The sequence below is a fragment of the Bubalus bubalis genome, chromosome 3, assembly GCF_019923935.1.
Source record: "Bubalus bubalis isolate 160015118507 breed Murrah chromosome 3, NDDB_SH_1, whole genome shotgun sequence".
NCBI classification, from domain to species: Eukaryota; Metazoa; Chordata; class Mammalia; order Artiodactyla; family Bovidae; genus Bubalus; species Bubalus bubalis.
This window is the reverse complement of record NC_059159.1, coordinates 163,810,649-163,832,219: the sequence shown is the minus strand read 5'-3', so window position 1 is coordinate 163,832,219 and position 21,571 is coordinate 163,810,649. Positions and strand designations below refer to the sequence as shown.

Here is a 21,571-nt window from a genome sequence, read left to right as displayed (position 1 = left end):
AGATCTGAGTTTTTAGTATACGATAACTATGGAATTTCAAATAGTGAGGAGAGAACAGATTAGTCAATAAATTCTGATGAAGAATTTGGTTAACCAACCAGCAAACAATTAAGTCATATCCTTACAGCAAGTGCAAAAATAAATATCACGTCATATACCAAACTAAATGAAATACATTGACTATACTTTAAATTGTTTAAAAAAGAATGAAATGCGAGATTAAAAAAATAACCAGATGAAGTTTTATATCAGAGGCTGGCAAGCTTTTCTGGTAAAGGACCAGACAGTAAATATTTCCAGCTTTTCGGGTCACACAGTCTCCGCTGCAGCAAGTCAAGTCTGCTGTTGGGGTACAGAAGTAGTCTTACACAGTAGGTGGACAAATAGGTGCGGCTACATTCCAGTAAAACTTCACTTATGGACACAGAAGGCTGAATTTCACTAATTTTCTTATGTCATGAAATATAAATTTTTTTCAGTCATTTAAAAATGCCATTCAAAATCACTTAGAACTGAAGGTGTCATGGAGGACGGGGTGGGTGTGGTTATTACAGGGCAGCAGGAGGGAGCCCTGCTGTGCGGGGAGAGCCGGCATGTTGACTGTGGTGGGTCCTGGTTACAGAAATCTACACACGTGATAGAAGTGCACGAACAACGGGCACGCATGTACTCACAAAGCAGCGCTTGTGAAACGGGTGAAATCTGGACGAGATCTGTGGATTGTACCAATGTCAATGTGCTGGTACTGTTAAGCAAGAAGTTAGCTTTGGAGGAAACTAGATAAAGAGCACCTGGAATCTTATACACACTTTTGGTGAATCTATAATTGACTGTGAATTATAATTATTTCAAAATAGAAAGTTAACAACAATTCTTTACTCATGAGTTATATATATTAAAAAAAAAAAACAAGGTAGCTGGCCAGAGTTAGCTTCTTGGATTTCATTTGCTGTTTCCTAATTTAGATGAAGTAATGCAAATTTAGTAAAGTAATGCTCAAAATTTTCCAAGCCAGGCTTCAGCAGGAAGCCTGAACTTCCAGATGTTCCAGCTGGTTTTAGAAAAGGCAGAGGAACCAGAGATCAAATTGCCAACATCCACTGGATCATCAAAAAAGCAAGAGAGTTCCAGAAAAACATCTATTTCTGCTTTATTGACTATGCCAAAGCCTTTGACTGTGTGGATCACAATAAACTGTGGAAAATTCTTCAAGAGAAGGGAATACCAGGCCACCTGACTGGCCTCTTGAGAAACCTATATGCAGGTCAGGAAGCAACAGTTAGAACTGGACAGGGAACAACAGACTGGTTCCAAATAGGAAAAGGAGTATGTCAAGGCTGTATATTGTCACCCTGCTTATTTAACTTCTATGCAGGGTACATCATGAGAAACGCTGGGCTGGAGGAAGCACGAGCTGGAATCAAGATTGCCGGGAGAAATATCAATAATCTCAGATATGCAGATGACACCACCTTATGGCAGAAAGTGAAGAGGAACTAAAAAGCCTCTTGATGAAGATGAAAGAGGAGAGTGAAAAACTTGGCTTAAAACTCAACATTCAGAAAACGTAGATCATGGCATCTGGTCCCATCACTTCATGGGAAATAGATGGGGAAACAGTGGAAACAGTGTCAGACTTTATTTTTGGGGGCTCCAAAATCACTGCAGATGGTGACTGCAGCCATGAAATTAAAAGATGCTTACTCCTTGGAAGGAAAGTTATGACCAACCTAGATAGCACATTGAAAAGCAGAGACATTCCTTTGCCAACAAAGGTTCGTCTAGTCAAGGCTATGGTTTTTCCAGTGGTCATGTATGGATGTGAGAGTTGGACTGTGAAGAAAGCTGAGTGCTGAAGAATTGATGCTTTTGAACTGTGGTGTTGGAGAAGACTCTTGAGAGTCCCTTGGACTGCAAGGAGACCCAACCAGTCCATTCTAAAGGAGATCAGTCCTGGGTGTTCTTTGGAAGGACTGATGCTAAAGCTGAAACTCCAGTACTTTGGCCACCTCATGCGAAGAGTTGACTCATTGGAAAAGATTCTGATGCTGGGAGGGATTGGGGGCAGGAGGAGAAGGGGACGACAGAGGATGAGATGGCTGGATGGCATCACCAACTTGATGGACGTGGGTTTGAGTGAACTCCAGGAGTTGGTGATGGACAGGGAGGCCTGGCATGCTGCAATTCATGGGGTCGCAGAGTCGGACACGACTGAGGGACTGAACTGAACTGAATTTAGATGAACAGTATATAAAATCCTGTGCTTGGGAAAAACTTTCCAGAGTTTTCCCAAAATCAAAAGTAGAATCCATAAAGTTAGAGCAACAGATTTAACAAATTTTTCCTCCATGTCAACAAAACAATAAAAGTAAAAATATAAACAGCAAACTGGGAAAAGGATTTGAACATGTATGACCACAGACTGATTTAACATATTAAGGGTTCAGAAAACCAATATTAAAGACAGACAGAGCCTGGTATAAAAATGGACAATACAGTAAATATGGCCCATAAATAATAATTGTTCTGGAATATTATGCAGCCATAAAAAGAATGAAATAATGCCATTTGCAGCAACATGGATGGACCTAGAGATTATCACACTAAGTGAAGTAAGTCAGACAGAAAAAGACCAATATCATATGATATCACCGGGAAATCCCAAGGACAAAGGAGCCTCACAGGCTACAGTCCATGGAGTTGCAAAGAGTTGGACACAACTGAACAACACACACACACACACACACACACACACACACGTGGAATCTTAAAAAATTATACAAATGAACTTACATAGCAAACAGAAATAGACTGATAGACATAGAAAGCCAACTTATGGTTACCAAAGGGAAAAGGTGGCGGGGAGGGATAAATTAGGAGTTTGGGATTAACACATATACACTACTACATATAAGACATATAACCAAAAAGAGGTACTGAATCACTCTGTTGTACACCTGAAGCTAACACAACATTGTAAATCGACTATATTTCAATTAAAAAATAATAGTTGTTCAACTTCAACAGTAAACAACAAAATAAAAATTAAACAAGGTATCATTTCTCCTGTCAAATTAGTACAGATTAAAAAGATTACCTCTGGTTCTAAAGTCATGCTGTTTCTACTATACCATACTAAAATAGAAGACTCAAGAGTCCCTTGGACAGCAAGGAGATCAAACCAGTGAATCCTAAAGGAAATGAACCCTGAATATTCATTGGAGGGACTGATGCTGAAGCTCCAATACTTAGGCCACCTGATGCGAAGAGCCGATTCACTGGAAAAGATCCTGATGCTGGGAAAAACTGAGGGCAGGAGGAGAAGGGGAAGACAGAGGATGAGATGGTTGGATGGCATCACCAACCCAATGAACAGAAGTTTGAGCAAACTCAGGGAGACAGTGAAGGACAGGGAAGCCTGATGCGCGGCAGTCCATGGGATCACAAAGAGTCAGACAGTTTAGCGACTGAACAACAACACTAAAAAAATATTCAGGACAACAACAAAATAAAATGGCTTGTTCCAAGCTCTGTTCAGAGCCAGAAGAGCAAGGAAAGAAAAGAAAATGAAGTCGCTGAGTCATGTCCAACTCTTTGCGACCCCATGGACTGTAGCTTGCCAGGCTCCTCTGTCCATGGAATTTTCCAAGCAAGAATACTGGAGTGGGTTGCCACTTCTTTCTCCGGGGGATCTTCCTGACCCAGAGATTGAACCCGGGTCTCTCGCACCGCAGGCAGACTCTTTACCATCTGAGCTACCAGGGAAGAGCAAGGAAGGACCCTGTAAGTCAGAAGAGAGACTGTGGGCTGGGTGACAAGCCTATGGTTCAGAGACTCTCTGATGGGCTGAACTACCTTTATTAGCTATGAGAAGATGCTGGTGATAGAACTAATGTCCCCTCCTTCAATCTGCAGCCATACCCACTGCTAAGTCACTTCAGTCGCGTCTGACTCTGTGTGACCCCGTTGACAGTAGCCCCATCCCTGGGATTCTCCAGGCAAGAACACTGGAGTGGGTTGCCATTTCCTCCAATGCATGAAAGTGAAAAGTGAAAGTGAAGTCGCTCAGCCGTGTCCGACTCTTCGAGAACCCATGGACTACAGCCCACCAGGCTCCTCTGTCCATGGGATTTTCCACGCAAGAGTACTGGAGTGGGTTGCCATTGCCTTATCATCAATACCTCTGTCAAGAACAAAGATGCAGGAGACATGACCCACATGTATTTGTCTTCAGTGACCCATGCTTTTCCTCTGTCAGCTGAGACTAACAGCAGATGGTAATATTTATACCCAGTGAGTTTCGTCTTCCTATGAAATTCAAGCCCAGGAAAGCAGACAGTCCTCAAAATCACCCAAGGAAGCAAAGGACACAAACGACAGTCGGCCAAACGGTTTACTAAAACTCAGAGTAAGGAGCAAGTTTTTTTACGCACGGTGGTGTTACTACAACAAGGGAGGAGTCTGTGTAAAGCAGGCAGGAAACCCATTCTTTTGGTGTAAAGACAATAGCTTCCAAAAGTGCAAGTAAAAGGCCCAGAGATCTCCTTCCAGCTGCTATCAGCAAATCCACACATCAAGTGTTCAGGACTCTAGAGTGATTTCCTTTTCCTTAGGCTGTGCCAAACAGGCCCCGTGCTTTCTTTTTTTTTTTTTAACTGTGGCAAAATACACGTAACATGAAACTTAACCATCTTAGTCATTTTTAAGTGCACAGTTCAACAGTGTTAAGTACATTCATACTGTTGTGCAATTGATCTCTAGAACTCTTTTCATAACCTTCACCTACCTAATGTCCCTGTGTGCTTTAAAACTCAGCTCCAGAGATATTCCTGCTAAGATGCCACCTTTCTTAACAGAGCCCCCCATCCGCACCAGCACTTGCCCAGTTTGGGTCAGATATACCCTACACTGCTATCATGCCTGTGCCTACCCTTCTCAAAACACATTATCACCTGTGCTGTGACTGCCTGTTTATCCACCTGCCTCTGTCCCAGGAGGTCTGAGGATCTATGGTCCTGGGATTGGTTATCTTTGTGTCTGGGTCAGTTCATGTATTTTAAAGGACAGACATAATGGCATCTCCCATCCCACATGTTTATCCACAATGTGCCCTGGCCGTGTCCCCATTAAGAAATGGAGGCTATCAACCCACCTACTGAATCCATGCAGGCCCCACGTATGCTTTGAACAAAAGAATATGGCAGAAGTGATGCTGTGCTGATTCTGGGCGCAGTCCTCACATGGCCCAGGAGCTTCCATTTCCGATCTCTTGGGATGCTCATTTTTGGGACATATTCCCAGGAACCCAGCCAGCCTGCCTGGAGCAGTCCAAGCCACATGAAAACGTCCCTTGAGTTAATTGCCAGCCACAAGCCAACTTAGGAACCCAGCTCAAGCAAGCCCTCAGATGACCACATGAGAGACACCAAGCAAGAACCATGTAGCTGAGTCCAGGGAACACAAGGCATAAGAATACACATATTTTGGGACTTCCCTGGTGGTCCAGTGGCTAAGACTCCTCATTTCCAATGCAGGAGAGCCAGGTTCGACCCCTGGTCAGAGAAGTAGATCCTGCATGCTTCAAAAAAGATCTTGCGTGTTGCGGTGAAAAGCGAAGCTCCCACATGCTACAACTAGCGCCTGGTGTAGCCAAATAAACACATAATTTTTTTAATGTGTCTTTTAACCTACCTCACTTTGGGGTGGTCGTGCGTAACCAAAGCACCATCCACCTGGTACACAGGGGGGCACAAAGTGAAGAACAATTAGATCAGCTCTGACATAACACGCAGCCCAGAGCACTCAATTTAACAGCTGCTACTGCTACTGCTGCTGAAATTATGTGGAAGGGGAACAAAGAGAAACTGGTGAAAGAGGCAGGTACATTCCTGCCAGTGAAAAATAACAAAATCCACTACGTCCACAGTGGGTATGAGCTGAGCCCTGGGCTTGACTCTTGCATTCCATCCAATTCCACAGAAATGACAGATGAAATATAAAATTAAGAATAAATCTGTTTTCAAAATCTGGAAAATGGGGATGGATGCCATCATTCAAAAAAAATTTGTTTTGCAGTATTTCTGGAAAAGATGTGATAAGACGGGATCAAATGTATATAAAAGTCAAATTTAGCCAGAGTTGAGAGACCACAACCTAACTGGACCATGGTGGGAAATGCTGGATATGGGAAGGGTCTGAGAAAACCCCAAATTCAGAAGTGAGTAACTAAGAACAGAAGCAGTCTGAGTTGGCAGGTGGGGTAAGGAAAAGGGAGTGGAGTGCTCAGTTTCTAATGCAACTTGAAGAAAGAAAAGAGGAAGGGGGACTTCCCTGATGGCTCAGTGGTAAAGACTCTGCCTGCCAATACAGTAGACAGGGGTTTGATCCCTGGTCTGGGAAAATCCCTTATGCCACAGAGCAACTGAACCCATGCACCACAACTATTAAGCCTGTGCTCTAGAGCCTGGGAACCACAGCTACCGAAAATCTCTTACTCCAGTGCCCAGGCTCCCCAACAAGAGAAGCCACCACAATGAGAAGCCAGTGCACCTCAACTAAAGAGCAGTCCCTGACTGCTGCAACTAGAGAAAAGCCTGCACAGCAATGAAGACCCAGCAAAAAGAAAAAAACAAAAGAAAGAAAAGAGGAAGGGTATTTTTGGATCAACTGTGAAGTTCTCCATCTGCAGGGCAACTCTCTCCCCACTTCCTCAATTAAGAAGGGTCCACCCAGCCATTGTCCTGTTATCTGCCACCCACCCCGACAGGAAGCCTGCCCAAGAACAAAACCACTGATCTCGCCTCCATCCTCTTCTTACCGCGTGGCATCCCATCCCAACCCAACCACTGCAGTCAGGCAGAGGCTGACTATACGGTCTCTGTGTATCGCTTATGGCCATGCTGCTGCTGCTGCTAAGTCGCTTCAGTCGTGTCCGACTCTGCGACCCCATGGACAGCAACCCACCAGGCTCCTCTGTCCACAGGATTTTCCAGGCAAGAATACTGGCATGGGTTGCCATTTCCTTCTCCAGCTTATGGTCATGTATGCATATATGGCCTATGTTTGTATGCAAACATAGGTATGACATGGCCAAACAAATGCATGCCCCAGAGGAGGCCCAAGAGCAAATCTCATTACTTGGGACAGCAGCATGTGCCTCTCCAAGAAGGGAGAAGCAGCCGAACCCCACGTGCAGCCCAGAAGGTCCACGCACCTCCGTCTAAAGGTGGTCAGCTCTTGCCCAACGCCAGGATCATCATCGTGGACACCACATTGTGAGAGCACGTCTAGAAACATGATTGCTAAAACAAGTTAGCTTCAATTTAAGCAGAAAAGTAGAAATAGTGGAGTGGAATGAAATTAAAAATAAATCCATCATTCAGAAGATCAAATCAACGAATCTTCCCAACATAAAGAATGAAAATATAACCTGATAAAATCAGCCCAGAAAAAGTGGAGCCTCGAAAAGTACAGACTAAAATCCAAACAGCCACAAGTCCTTTCTTATAAAAAAGAGAATGAAGAATAAAAAGGATGTAGACAAAGCAGTAAAATTGAAAGGCTTTACAGTAGAAATATCTAAGAAAAACAGACACCTAAATACAAGCAGGCTGCTAAAGTTCTCAATTTAAGAAGAAAACCCTAGGCGTACATGGAAGATCGGGTAAAGAAGAAAAAGGCAGTGGCACAGACTTCTCGCCTGGGACTCTTCTGAACTGAGACCAAGGAATACTATGCGGTCATTAACAGAAAAGGAAGGGAGGGGAGGGAGGAACAGATTTATGTACCATATGGAATGGTCTCTAAGATCTATAACTAGTGTACAGCAAGGCACAAGACTCTGTGTACGGCAGCTGCCATTTGACTTTCAAAAGGATTACATGTGTGTACTTTCATATTCGTGCATAACATCAACCTCTAGAAAGTTTCTCCAGAAACTGGTAAAGCTGGTTGCTTCTGGGGAGGGAAACCTGCTGCCAGAGGAAGGGAAATGATGGGGCCTGGGCAAAGGGGACACTTTTCACCAGATAAAATTTTGTCTCTTCTGGATTTTGTGCCATGGCAATGCACTGGCTATACCACACACCAAAAATTTTCAATCGCGCTCCCTCCCTCTTTCCTCCCCTTCTCACACACACAGTCAAATTTAAAGTAAAAAAGGCAAGCTATAGAATGGGAGAAAATACAATACACATATCTGATGAGCACTTGTATCTAGAATATATCAAAAACTCTTAAAAATAATATATGTGAGATACATATATATATATACACACACACACACAATGAAATGTTATTCAGCCTTCAAACAGAAAATTCTGCCATTTGCAATGACATGAATGAACATGAAGAATATTATTATTATGCAAAGTGAAATAAGTGGGTCACAAAAGGACAAGTTCTGCATGATCCCACTGATCTGAGGAATCTAAAATAGTTCATTTCATAGATGCAAAGAGTAGAATGGTGACTACCATTCTACTGGGAATGGGAAATGGGCTGGGGAACGGGAAGAAACGTTTCCATTATGCAAGATGGAAAGTACTAGAGATCTAATGTACAGCATAGCATCCATAGTTAACAGTAGTGAGGCTTCCCTGGTTAACACTCTGCACTTCCACTACAGGGGGTGTGGGTTCCATCCTTGGTCAGGGAAATTCTGCATGCAGTGAGGTGTGGCCAAAGAAAAAAATTAAAAAGAAAAAAAAATACTGTATTGTACACTTTAAAATTTGCTAAGAAGGTAGATCTTATTACAAATAATAATATTAGTAATAGCAATATAAAGAGGGTAGGAGGAAACTTTGGGACATGATGGACATGTTTATGGCATAGACTAAAGTGACAATTTAAGCAGATACATACTTATCTCCAAACTCAAATTATATACATTAAACATATACAGCTTTCTGTATGTCAATCATACCTCAATAAAAGGATTTTTAAAAGAAGAATATGTAACTAGTTCAGTATATATAGTATAGTCAATATATAGATATAGTATATATATTATATTCAATATATAGATAGATATGTATATATCTCAATAAGAAAAACAACCCAATAAATATAGGCAAAAGATTTGAAGATACTTCGAAAACGTATACAAATGACCAATTAGCATGTGAAAAGAGGTTTAACATCGTTAGTAACCACATAAAAAAAACTAAAGTGACAATGAGACACTCCTACGCATCCACTAGAATCGATCAAACACCACCAAGCCTCAGCAGAGACGTGGAGCTGCTGGGACTCTGGGACACTGCAACTCTACTGTTAGGTACTTACCCAAGAGAAACGAAAACCCGCCAACTGAAGACATGGACGTGAATGTTCACAGCAGCTGTATGTGCGTCTGAGAATGTGTCCCTTCCCTCTAAGTCTTAGAGCTCACTGACGCAGAACTGCTCACACCATGACTTTAGAACCTTCATTATTTCTGTAAGGTCAGGAACGTCTACTCTTTCATGTATGATTTTAGTACTTTGAATCGTCTCTTTTTCTCGGTCAACTCCAGCTAAAGGCTGCCAGTTCTGTTGACTGTTTTCAAAGAATGAAATTTTGGTCCTATTAATTTTCTCTATTGTTTTCCTATCCTCTCTTCCATTAATTTCCACTCTAATCTTAATTTCTTCCTTCTGTTTGCTTTAAAGGTCAGTTTGCTCTCCTTTCTTCAGTGTAGTAGCTTAATTTGTAACAGCCCAAAGCTCAAAACAACCTACATATTCATTAATGAGTGAACAGAGAAACAGATAGTGATTATATTCATTCAATGAATGAATGAATATTGTCAATAATTTTTTTTAAAAAAGAACTATAGATAGAGCAACAATATAAAGTCATCATGTTGAAAGAAACTAGACAATAAGAGTATATATTTTATGATTCCAATTATACAAAATTCTAGAAAGTGCAAACTAACATAGTGACAGAAAGCAGATCAGTGGCTAAGTCGGCCAAAGGTGGGGGAAAATATGAACTACAGAAGTGCATGGAAACCGCTGGAGGTGATGCTCTGTATCTGGATTTGATAGTAGCTCCACAGGTATATATGCAAGAGTCAAAATTAATTGAATCACACAGTTATTTTATATAAATTACACCCCAAGAAGTTACTTCTCAACAATGCTTTAAATTTATGTTTTTAAAGTGGAAAAGAAGGCAGTGGGGCAGTCTCTATACATGTCTCAAGAGGAAATACTCAGCCAAATTACCATTCAGACAAGAAAAGAATAATATATACCACTCAGCTGTTGTTATAGAATATATATCATCCAGGGTGGTTGTGTTTTTTTTCCCTTAAGTTACTCTCAGATAAAATATAGTATACCGAAAAACAGATAAAGATTTGTTTGAGAAAGAAAACATTAGTTTAAGGGAGAGCTGATGCTACTGTGAAATTTGACTCAACTGTTAAAAAGAATTCATAAAATAGAAGAGGCATTAATCTAAAAAAAAAAATTGATCACAATGAGGAACTCAATAATTTCACTAAAACCTAAAAGAGGAAGTAAAAACTAACTCAAGGTCTCTCCTTGTTCTGGAGAAAGTTACAAATACTAATCAAACCTTGATTATGGTAGAAGAATATAATTATAGACATTAGTCAAACAGAAACAGGAAACAGAACTTGGAAGAAAATAAAATTGAACAAAAGGACACTTGATCAATGTATCCAGAGTCAGGAAAAGGAGAAAGAAAACAAAAAGAAAGCATAATAAATAGAAAATAAAGAATAAAAGTAAAATTCCACACAAAATATTAGCAAACTGAATCCAAGACTAAGTAGGACTCATCCTGAGTACAAATAAGTATTAGGAAATTAACTATATTAAAATATCAATGCAGAAAAAAATAATTTTCATAGATGCTAATAAGGCATTTTATTAAACCCAATTCCATTCCTAAGTTTTTTAAATTGGTAAGCAATGAATTAGAAGTAAAACAAAACTTTAACTTGATAAGAAAACAACAACAAACATATCTAATGAGGAAATACTCGATATATCCCCTTCAACAAGAAACAAGAATGCCCTCACTATTTTAAGAATTTCCATAGGTCTTGGTCAGTGCAACAAAATGAAAGAAGTATACTTTAGGAAAGAAGCATTCAGTTGCAAAGTATATGATTCTCTTGGATTTCCGAGTAGAAAATAAATGAAAAATGATTCAAAACATGTTAGGAATTCAATAAGGTGGCTAAGTGCATGATAAAATTTCAAAAATAAATAGCTTCTCTATATACAGGCCATAAGAAACTGCAATTAACAGTAATTTTTATTTTAGAACTTTATCTTTTGATCTTGGGGCAGAGGAAGAGAAACAGGAACCTGAAAAGCCCAGAAATGCAATGGTCTGTCCAAAGGGGATTTGGCTAGAAGCACCTAGAACAGTGCCGGGCACTGGATAAATATTTTATGAATAAATGAATGGAATATGAGCTTCCTGATTAGGTCTGGTTCCTCTCATCTATTTCCTCTAGGAGGGAGTTCTGTTTTCTTGCCAGCTGAAACAGACCTTTCTTCTCAAGGTATATAGCTCACACATCAGAAAGATTTCTCCTTTCCTTTTTAGCACGTTGAATGAGCCAAGAGTAATTTATACTCTTATTCAAACAAAATGAAAATCAAATAAAGGAGAGGAAGTGAAAACATCTACCATAATCAAATCATGGCAATAATCAGATCAATGTTAATGTAAGTATGACATGATTGTGAATGTTTATTGTGAGCTGTTTATTGGTTAAAGCTATCTATAATCTGGCCCTGAACTGCAGAAAATAACCCTAGAGCTGACTCAAGTTTTTCTTTCCCACAATTTATGCATTCTTTCTGTAGAACTGGGTCTGTTTCCTCTTCCTTCTGTGCAGTCTTATAAAAATTCTTAACTATACAACCTTGCTATAGTCTAGGAAGCATTTTTCTTTTCTTTCACCTGTATTATTATGTTCTGAATGTTAACACACCACATGATGCACATATGCCTACCACTGCTGCTGCTAAGTCACTAAGTCGCTTCAGTGGTGTCCGACTCTGTGCGACCCCATAGACGGCAGCCCACCAGGCTCTGCTGTCCCTGGGATTCTCCAGGCAAGGACACTGGAGTGGGTTGCCATTTCCTTCTCCAATGCATGAAAGTGAAAAGTAAAAGAGTCGCTCAGTCATGTCTGACTCTTCGCAACCCCATAGCTGAAGCCTACCAGGCTCCTCCATCCATGGGGTTTTCCAGGCAAGAGTACTGGAGTGGGGTGCCATTGCCTTCTCCATGCCTACCACTGGTACCTATCAAAACAGGCAAGGAATCTTTGTAGTCATCTAAAATATGTTGTTCATATCAATTACAAGGATCAGCATGGGGCTTTCCTGGTGGCTCAGTGGTGAAGAATCCATCTGCCAATGCCAAAGACATGGGTTCGATCCCTGATCCAGGAGATTCCACATGCCACGAAGCAACTAAGCCCATGCACCACAACCACTGAAGCCCACATGCCCTAGAGCTCATGCTTCACAAGAGAGGCCACCACAGCCAGGAGCCTGCACACCACAACAAGAAAGCAGCCCTCGCTCTCCGCAGCTAGAGAAAAGCCCACGCAGCAACAAAGACCCAGCACAGCCAAAAAGAATAACTAAATAAATAAAGTTATGAGAACAGCTTTTGGGGCCCACTATGCATGTCATTAAGTTATCAGAACCACCTTACTAGCTCAGACGGTAAAGAATCTGCCTGCAGTGCAGGCGACCCAGGTTTGATCCCTGGGTTGGGAAGATCTCCTGGCTGAGGAAATGGCAACTCACTCCAGTATTCTTGCCTGGAGAACCCCACAGACAGAGGAGCGTGGCAGGCTACAGTCCATGGATCCCAAAGAGTCGGCCATAACTGTGCAACTAAGCAGGTATGCACGCACTATAATTCTCATTTTACTGACAGGATAACAGAGACTCAGGGCAGGTAAGTGACCTCCCAGCCAGTGAGTGATTATATTAGGGCTCCCTTGGCTAACTCTCAACGTTCTGTTTTTTTTCTTTCTACTCAGCTGCACAGGCTTCAAACCTACATTACTCTAACTTCTCTAATGTAACAGTTCGAAATTACATTGATTTGGAACCAAAGGAGCAAAAAAACTTTATTCCTTCTGCTGCTGGCAACATTGTTTCTCATGATGGACAGATTCTCTCTATCTATTTCCTGCAACATCACAGACCAACAGAGAAATGAAGTTTCCCTGATTCATGAGTAAGTCAACAGCAAGACTCTTCTGTCAGTTTCATCATAATTTAACCTCCAAGAGAGTTTAAAATGGACAGTCTTGTGATTTTAAGTAAGCAGCCAGCCTGTGAAGGTCAATACCTGAAAACATATTCAGCTATGTGATACTGGTTTATTTAAAATGCAAACACTGCTTCTATAGCTTACAATCTTGGGATGCTGTGGTGTGTCTTTAATGAATGTTATCCTTTTCCACTCACATGTTCAAGAGAAGAATGATTTGAGAGAAACAAAAAACAGTGGCTACCTCCTTCAGAGTCAGGTTGAAAGTGGAGATGTGACCATTTTGCTCAAACCACAGCACTTGAGACATGCTTAGTAATCTGTGGGGACTTTCCTGGTGGCTCAGTGGCTAAGACTCCACACTCCCAAAGCAGCGTGCCCAGATCTGATCCCTGGTCAAGAAACTAGATCCCACATACCACAGCTAAAAGGATCTCATATGCCAGGACTAAAACCCAGCACAGACAAATAAATAAAAATAAAGATTAAAGAAAAAAAAAGAAAGAAATCTATAGATGCACGTTAGCCCCGAATTTGGATCTCAGTCTAAAAATCTAAACAGTCCAGTCTAAAATACTATATAAATACTACCTAGGTTACTCAAAAGGCTCCATAGATACCTACAATAATGTGCCGAGCCTCCCAGAAGACCTGGGAAGGAGAATTTGGTTACACTGAAAAAGTCAAGTCCACTGCACTGTTTCAGACAGCTGTTGGTCTACCCCTAACATAAGCATGCATGCCTGCAAAGTAAGTTGCCTCAGTTGTGTCCGATTCTGTGTGACCCCATGGACAGCAGCCCACCAGTCTCCCGTGTCCATGGGATTCTCCAGGCAAGAAGACTGGAGTGGGTTGCCATCTCCTTCTCCATCACTAACATAACCACCTCCTGGTACCACGTCTTCCATTTGCACTTGTTTGTAAGTTGGTCACCCCTCTCTCTAAAAAGCTGCAACGAAGCCCAGAACCCTCACCAGGATAAGGACTGCTATGAGGAAAACTGGAAGGGAGAAGAGCTCACATCACTGGCTGAAAATGTGTCTCTTTCATGGAGCCAAGCAAGGGCCATGGCAGCCCTGTGGTCAGGGAGGGAGGGGGCAAGAGCATGAAACAGGGTCTGACAAGGTCCGGACAGCTGGTGAAACACGGCAAGGTCCTGCTCCTCCTCGGTGACTTGAAGCGAAAAGAAAAAATGTCTTAACCCTGGGGAAAAAAAGATAGTTCATAAAACTGAATGATCATTGGGAGAAAAGGGTAAAAGCTCACTCTGAGCCAGTATTCACCTGTATTTGATGAGAACAGATTAAAATCTACAGAAAAGGGCTTTCCTGGCAGTCCGGTGGTTAAGAATCCACCTTGCGATGCAAGGGACACTGGTTCGATTCCTGGTCCGGGAAGATTCCACACGCCTCAGAGCAGCTAAGCCTGTGGGTCGTAACTAATGAAGCCTGCGTGCCCTAGAACCTGTGGACCACGACAAGAGAAGCCACCACAATGAGAGGTCCGTGCACCAAAACGAGAGAGTAGCCTCCACTCTCCACAACAAAAGAAAAGCCTGCACAGCAACAAAGACCCAGCAAAGCCAAAAATAAATATTAACAAAAAACGACGGAAGAGCACTGTCTCTTCCCTCCCCTCGGTTAACAGCTGAGTTGTGTCCTCTTTACGTCTGCGCAGTTTTAATTGTTTCCAGGCAGGAACAACGTACACATCCCACCGCACGTGACTGCGAGTAAGAAGCCCCATTTTTCTTTCTTTAATAATTTTTATTGGAGTACAGTTGCTTTACAATATTGTGTTAGTTTCTACTGTACAGCAAAGTGAATCAGCCACATATATACGCATATGCCCTCTTTTTTGGATTTCCTTCCCATCTAGGTCACCAGAGAACACCAGAGTAGAATTCCCTGTGTTATACGGTAGGTTCTCATTAGTTATCCACTTTATACATGGTATCAGTAGTGTATATATTGTCTATTTGAAACACAGAGTTACACAAGGGTTAATCAAGTTTTCCCCTTTTCATCAATACCAACTATTACTAACCAAATTAGGAAGAGAGAAGGAGGGCTCTTTCTCTCTGATTTGGTCAGAGAGCCTCCAAGGAAGGAAGACTACACTCTCAAAGGGTCAGAGAATTACCTTCTGAGATGCTTCAGTGCACCCTTCCGAGGCCAGTCTACACATCCACACCTGCACTACTCTCACACGTGCACACAAGCCACAGCAGGCCGCCTGTGGTTTGTCATGTTTCTTTTTTTACTTACTTACTGTATCTTGCCATTACTGCAAACGAGTGTGTGTGAATACTCTTTTTAATACATTTTAAAGATTATCATGGTTTACAAAACTAGCTCCCTATTGGTGGATATTTAGGCTCCTTATCTTTTGCCATTAAAAATAATATTGCAACAAATACATTTGTGCACATGTTCTCTTTATTGAGTCAGCACATCCTTGGGTACTCACCCCTCCTAGGCTTTGTTCACGCACTGCCACTGCGGCATTAAGCAGGGAGAGCCCCTGCCCTCATGGAGTTTACAGTACACTGTAGGAGATGCCAGTGTCTGAGGGCGCGTTCCCTCTGAGTGGATCAGAGGATCCTTTTAAAGCAACTGATCTCCATCTTGGCTACATGTTATAATTCTCTGGAAAACCCTTTTCAAGAAATACTAGTCCCTGGACCATCCTAGATTCGTGGGATCCAAATTTCTTGAAATGCGGCCCAGGCAACAGCATTGTCTACAAAGTCCTCGGATGATGAGTGTTTAGCGACATACACCTTGATTAGGATATTCACAATGACAGTGGAAATGAAGGAGGACATTTAAAGAATAGTGATGTCAGCCGTTCTCGCCTTCTGAGATGGCCTACATACTCTGTCTGTGGAGTGTGTTTCTTTCTAAATAAATCCGCTTCTTACCTATCACTTTGTCTCTTATTGAGTTCTTTCTGCAGTGAGACATTGAGAACCTGAGCTTCACTGAGTCCTGAGACCAGTTGCAGGGGATCACAGCTCGGTCACACCACACTGGAGTAACGCAGACCTGGAGAGACGACCCGCGGCAACAGACCTCCCTGACTGCTCACACGAACTGCTCTCTGGCCTGAGGCTTCTCGTCTGAAAACACAACAAAAGTGCGGCCAGGGATATGCAGGCCGTAGCAGTGAGCCTCCACATCAGGGCACTCAGCTGCCTACAGGCAGAAGACCTAGATTCCTGCATTTTTACAGAAAATCTGCTCTTGATAATACTTGGGCCCTGTATCTTTACAGTGATGTTATATACAAAAACAGCATGTTTAAAAAAAAGAGACAAAGAAAGATGAGGTTTCAAATACTTTCACCATAGGGAGATTATAACGTGCTAAAAACAAGAATCACAGAAATACCTGGAAAGATGTGTTTAAAGCTAGAAAGGAAGATGTGGGAGTCCTAAGCCCTGCAGTAGTAAAGTCCATCCAGAGATGAAACCTAAGGAACTAGCAAAGGGCAGGAAGCATGGCTGGATGGGCTTACCGTTGGAACTTAGAAGGAAAGAGAGGAGAGCCCAGTGAAGCAGGGGCAGAGCAGGGGAAGGAAGGCCCAGAGAGGAGAGAATTAATTCATCCAGTGAATGAAGCATCCACTATGTGCCAGGCATTGGGCCGTGAACAGAGTTTAAGACCCTGAGGAAAAAAAAGGCAGAGAAAAAAAGCATTGAGGGGAAGCTAGCTAATGATATCACTCAAGGAAAATGAGCACTGAACCAAGGGTCTAGAAACCTGGGTCCTGACCTCAACTCTGCCACAAACCAGCCGGGTGACCCTATCTGATAAATCACTCCTCTCTCTGAGTCACAGTTTCCTCTACTGAAAAGAGAGGGTCCTGGAGGGAGAGACCACAGAGTCGTCTGCGGCTCTAAAGGCCTGAGTTGTTAACGGCACAGAAACAACTGCTGCGGTTCTCCCTGAGCTGTGAGCGGTCGAGGCAGGACCTGGCCCGTGGGGCTGGATGCTGAGGCAAGAGCAGGCAGATGGTGAGGCAGATGGAAGCAGTGCACAAAGACTGCTCATCCAAGGGGCCTGACGGTGACGGGAGAGCGAGCGGGCAGCAGGCAGCGAGCCTTGGGAGACTTCTCTAACAAGGGAGGCTGCTAAGGGAGGAGGAAGAGGCTGGAAAAAACCAGAAACTGAGATGAGGGAAGAGACACAGGTTAAGATACACAGGGGTTGGTTTCATTTCCCTTGGCCTGAAACTGCGTTTTGTATAAGAAACGCAACCCACAGTGCCTGATGCAAATAAATGCTCAAACAGTCGGGAGGGGGTCGATGCCAGTTTGCAGCAGTCGTGATGATGAAGAGAGTGCGCTCTAAGGCCGGACAGATCCAAGTTCAAATCCCAGACCCACTCTCTTCTAGCTCTGTGACCTTGAATATGTAAATGCAACTTCATCTTTCAAAGCCTGTGTTTCCCCAGGTGTCAAAGGAAAAGGAGATAGTAAATGCATGCTAGGGGAGTGCTCCAGGAGGATGCACTATGGCTCCCAACCAAAATAAGTGCTCCCTAAAGGTTCGTAATGATCACAGACACATGGTACTATCATCTCTGGGTAAAGGTGATAACTGAGGGGACACCCTCAACGGGGAAGACATCAGAACAAAAGGAAAAGAGAAGAGAAGCAACAGTTAGGGCCGTGACAACAGTTCCAAGCAGATGTTAAACACGACAGTCTGGGCATACAGGAGACCGTGTTGAGTTAGTCTAAACGTTGACTGGGGGATGGAGTGTTCCGGGCAAGCCCCGCAGTCAATCCAGAATGGAGAAGCTAGCCGGGGGGACCCTGACTCACTGCAAGCATACCCCCAGAATGGCAACAGTCCTGAACCAGAAGACTGAGATGGTCAAGAGGTGATTTTAGCAGGACCTGGAAACCAGGACGTCTAAAGGGTACACTCAGGGCCAGCTTTACAGGGACCCCATGTGCCGAGGGATTTCACACTAGGTTTAACACTCTGCTATTACTATCTTGAAATTCTTAACAATTTTTCTTAACATGGGGGTAAGAATTTTCATTTTGCACTGGGCCCCACAAATTACATGGCCAATCTTGGATATACATACACTGGTGAAGAACAGTCACTGCATTAACATGCATATAATAAAAGCTAAAGGACTGAAAAATTTACTATTAACTCAGGCCAAAAAACAATTATTCAAATCACTGAAATCCCAACACTGACTAATTCAGAAGGCAAAATGCAGCTGTTATCTTTAATAGCTAACCCAAGACCTCCTTCCAACAGGCTTCACTTAAAATTTTCTTTAATAAATTACTCTGACTACCCCCTGGCATTCAGCACGTACCTGTCATCATGTTAAACAGCAATGACTCACCTGTACCTCCCTGTCTCCCTTCCTGGACCTTGAGTGGCTAGAAGGTAAGGTCATCTGTTCATCTTTGCATTCCCCAAGCATGGCACATGAGAGGCCCATATAAACCTCTGAGGAATGAACAAAAAGTCCAAGCGTCCTTCACTAGTGCTGATGCAAGTCATGAAATAAACAAGATTTACTGGACCAGACAGTGCAGAAAAAAGGCTGCTATACTGCATTTTTGCAGCACAGATGCTGACGCAGCAGGATGATAAGCCTAATTCCTTAGAATGTTGTTGTTTATCACTAGTTGTATTCAACTCTTTTGTGACCCCATGGACTGCAGCCTGCTGGGTTCCTCTGTCCATGGGATTTTCCAGGCAAGAGTACTGGAGAGGGTTGCCATTTTTCCTTCTCCAGGGGATCTTCCTGCATTGGTAGGTGGATTCTTTACCACTGAGCCACCAGGGAAGCCCTCCTGAGAACATACCTCTTCCCTAATTAAATAGCCTGAAAAGAAGGTCTGGGTCTCCATTTTCACAATAAAAGAATTATTCTACAACCATTTTATTCTATATATCCAGTAAGACATTTTTCACCTGGAATGTCTGAGCCCTGACCTGTCCCAGGTAATTGTTATTTCCAAAATGTAGGTATCTTAACTCCCAAGGAACATAATGCCTCCCACTCCACAAGACAGAGGAGGTTCAAACACACGTACAAAAATTCATGTTAGCACTTCAAGTATTGATACGCTCTATTGATTCTAGTAAGAAATTATATTTAAAAGTATGTGTGTGTGTGAAGTCGCTCAGTCATGTCCGACTCTTTGCAACCCCGTGGACTGTAGCCCAAGAGGGTCCTCTGTCCATGGGATTCTCCAGGAAAGAATACTTAAAAGTATATACACCCTCAAAGGAGAAAGAATAATTTTTTCAGCAAGTGATACTGAGAAACTGAATATTCACATGCAAAAGAATGAAATTGGACCCTCTTCTTAACACCATACACAAAAATTAACTCAAAATGGATTAAAGACCCAAAACTACAAAACTTCTACAAGAAAACATGGCGGGGAAGCTTCATGCCACTGGAATTGGCAGTGATTTCTTGGATATGACACTAAAAACACAGATAACAAAAGCAAAAATAGACAAATGAGACTACATCAGACTTAAAAAAATTTGTGCAAAGGATGAAATCAAAAGAGTTAACAGGCAAACTACGGAATGGGACAAAACATCTGTAAATCATATATCTGATAAGGGGTTAATATCCAGGATATAAAAAAAACTCCTACAACTCAAAAATAAAAAAAAATCAGATAATCTGATTTTGAATAGACATTTCTCCAAAGATGATATACAAATAGCCAACAAGAATATGAGAAGATGCCCAGCATCCTTAGTCAGAGAAGTGCAAATCAAAACCACAAGATACAACCTCATAGTCATTAGGACGGCCACTACCAAAACAATAGAAAAAAAAGTGCTGGTGAGGATGCAGAGGAATTGGAATCCTTGTGCACAGTTGGTGCGACTGTAAAATGGTGCAAACACTATAGAAAACAGTATGGAAGCGTCTCAAAACTTTAAAAATAGAATTAGCATATGATCCAGTTTTTATATATAAACTTTTGGGTTTATACATCCAAAAAAAAAAAAAAAAAATGAAGACAGGATCTTGGAGAGATAGCTGCACATCCACTGCGGCACTGGCAAGAGGTGGAGGCAACCTAAATGCCCATCAGTGGATAACTGATTTGTTAAATGTAGTAGTGTTCTTGCCTGGAGAACCCCACAGACGGCAGAGCCTTGTAGGCTGCCTTGTAGTCTATGGGGTCACACAGAGTCAGATGCGACTGACACGACTTAGCAGCAGCAGCAGCAGCATACATACAATGGAATATTTTTCAGTCTTAAAAAAGAATATCCTGTTACATGCTACAACATGGATGAACCTTCAGAACAGTATTCTAAGTGAAATGAGCCAGTCACAAAAACACAAATACAGTATGATTCTATTTATATGAAGAATCTAAAGTAGAGGCTTCAAATTCATAAAGACAGTGGAATGGTGATGACCAGGGCCTGGCGGGAGGGAGATAATGGGAGTTGTTATATTTAATGAGTATGGTGCTTCAGTTTTGCAAGATGAAGAACTCTGGAGATCAGTTTCACAACAATATGAATGTACTTAACACTACCGAACTATATCCAATACTCTGGCCACCTGATGTAAAGAGCCAATTCACTGCAACAGACACTGATGCTGGGAAAGACTGAAGGCTGAAGGGAATGACAGAGGATGATATGGTTGGATGGCATCACCAACTCAATGGACATGAATGTGAGCAAACTCTGGGAGACACTGAAAGACAAGGAAGCCTGGCATGCTGCAGTTCATGGGTCGCAAAGAGTCAGACATGACTGAGCGACTGAACAACTGAACTATATACCTAAAAATGGCTGAGATGGTTAAAAAAAAAAAATAATCAGGGTATTTACAACCACCTCATTGTATGTTCAAGTCTAAAACTACTACTAACTTCAAATGTCAAAATTATTATAGAAAATTGAATAAATTGTATTTCATGTGTTTTCTTTTTTTTTTGGCCTCACTACAGGGCAGCTGGAATCCGAGTGTCCCAAACAGGAATCGAACCCAAGTTTCCTGCATTGGAAGCATGGACTCTTAATCACTGGACAACCAGGAAGTCTAGTGTCTTTTTTTTTTTTTTAAGTATACAGTGGACTCTTGAACAACATGTAGGTCCTCTTATTATTGGATTTTTCTCACTACAAAATCCAAGGTTGATTGAAACCGTGGATGTAGAACTGTGCTGACTATCAAGTTAAAATGTGGATTTTCAACTGTGCTGGAATCAGCACCCTAATCCCCAAATTGTTCAAAGGTCAACCATATGTATCTAAGAAATGCTGATTAA

At 42.1% G+C, this 21,571-nt stretch overlaps 1 protein-coding gene across 6 annotated transcripts in view; it reads right to left on the bottom strand.

Moving 5' to 3' along the window:
• Nucleotides 1–21,571, bottom strand: part of SNX30 (sorting nexin family member 30) — a 109,251-nt gene that overhangs the window by 76,693 nt on the left and 10,987 nt on the right. Inside the window, exon 1 of one of the 6 annotated variants that reach the window (XM_044940460.2) lies at nucleotides 18,646–18,812. The exons of the other annotated variants lie outside the window; for them this stretch is intronic. Within the exon in view, the coding sequence (XP_044796395.1) occupies nucleotides 18,646–18,744 (99 nt within the window). The 5' untranslated portion in view covers nucleotides 18,745–18,812. Of the gene's footprint in view, nucleotides 1–18,645; nucleotides 18,813–21,571 lie in introns of those variants that run through there. 6 annotated transcript variants of the gene reach the window in all.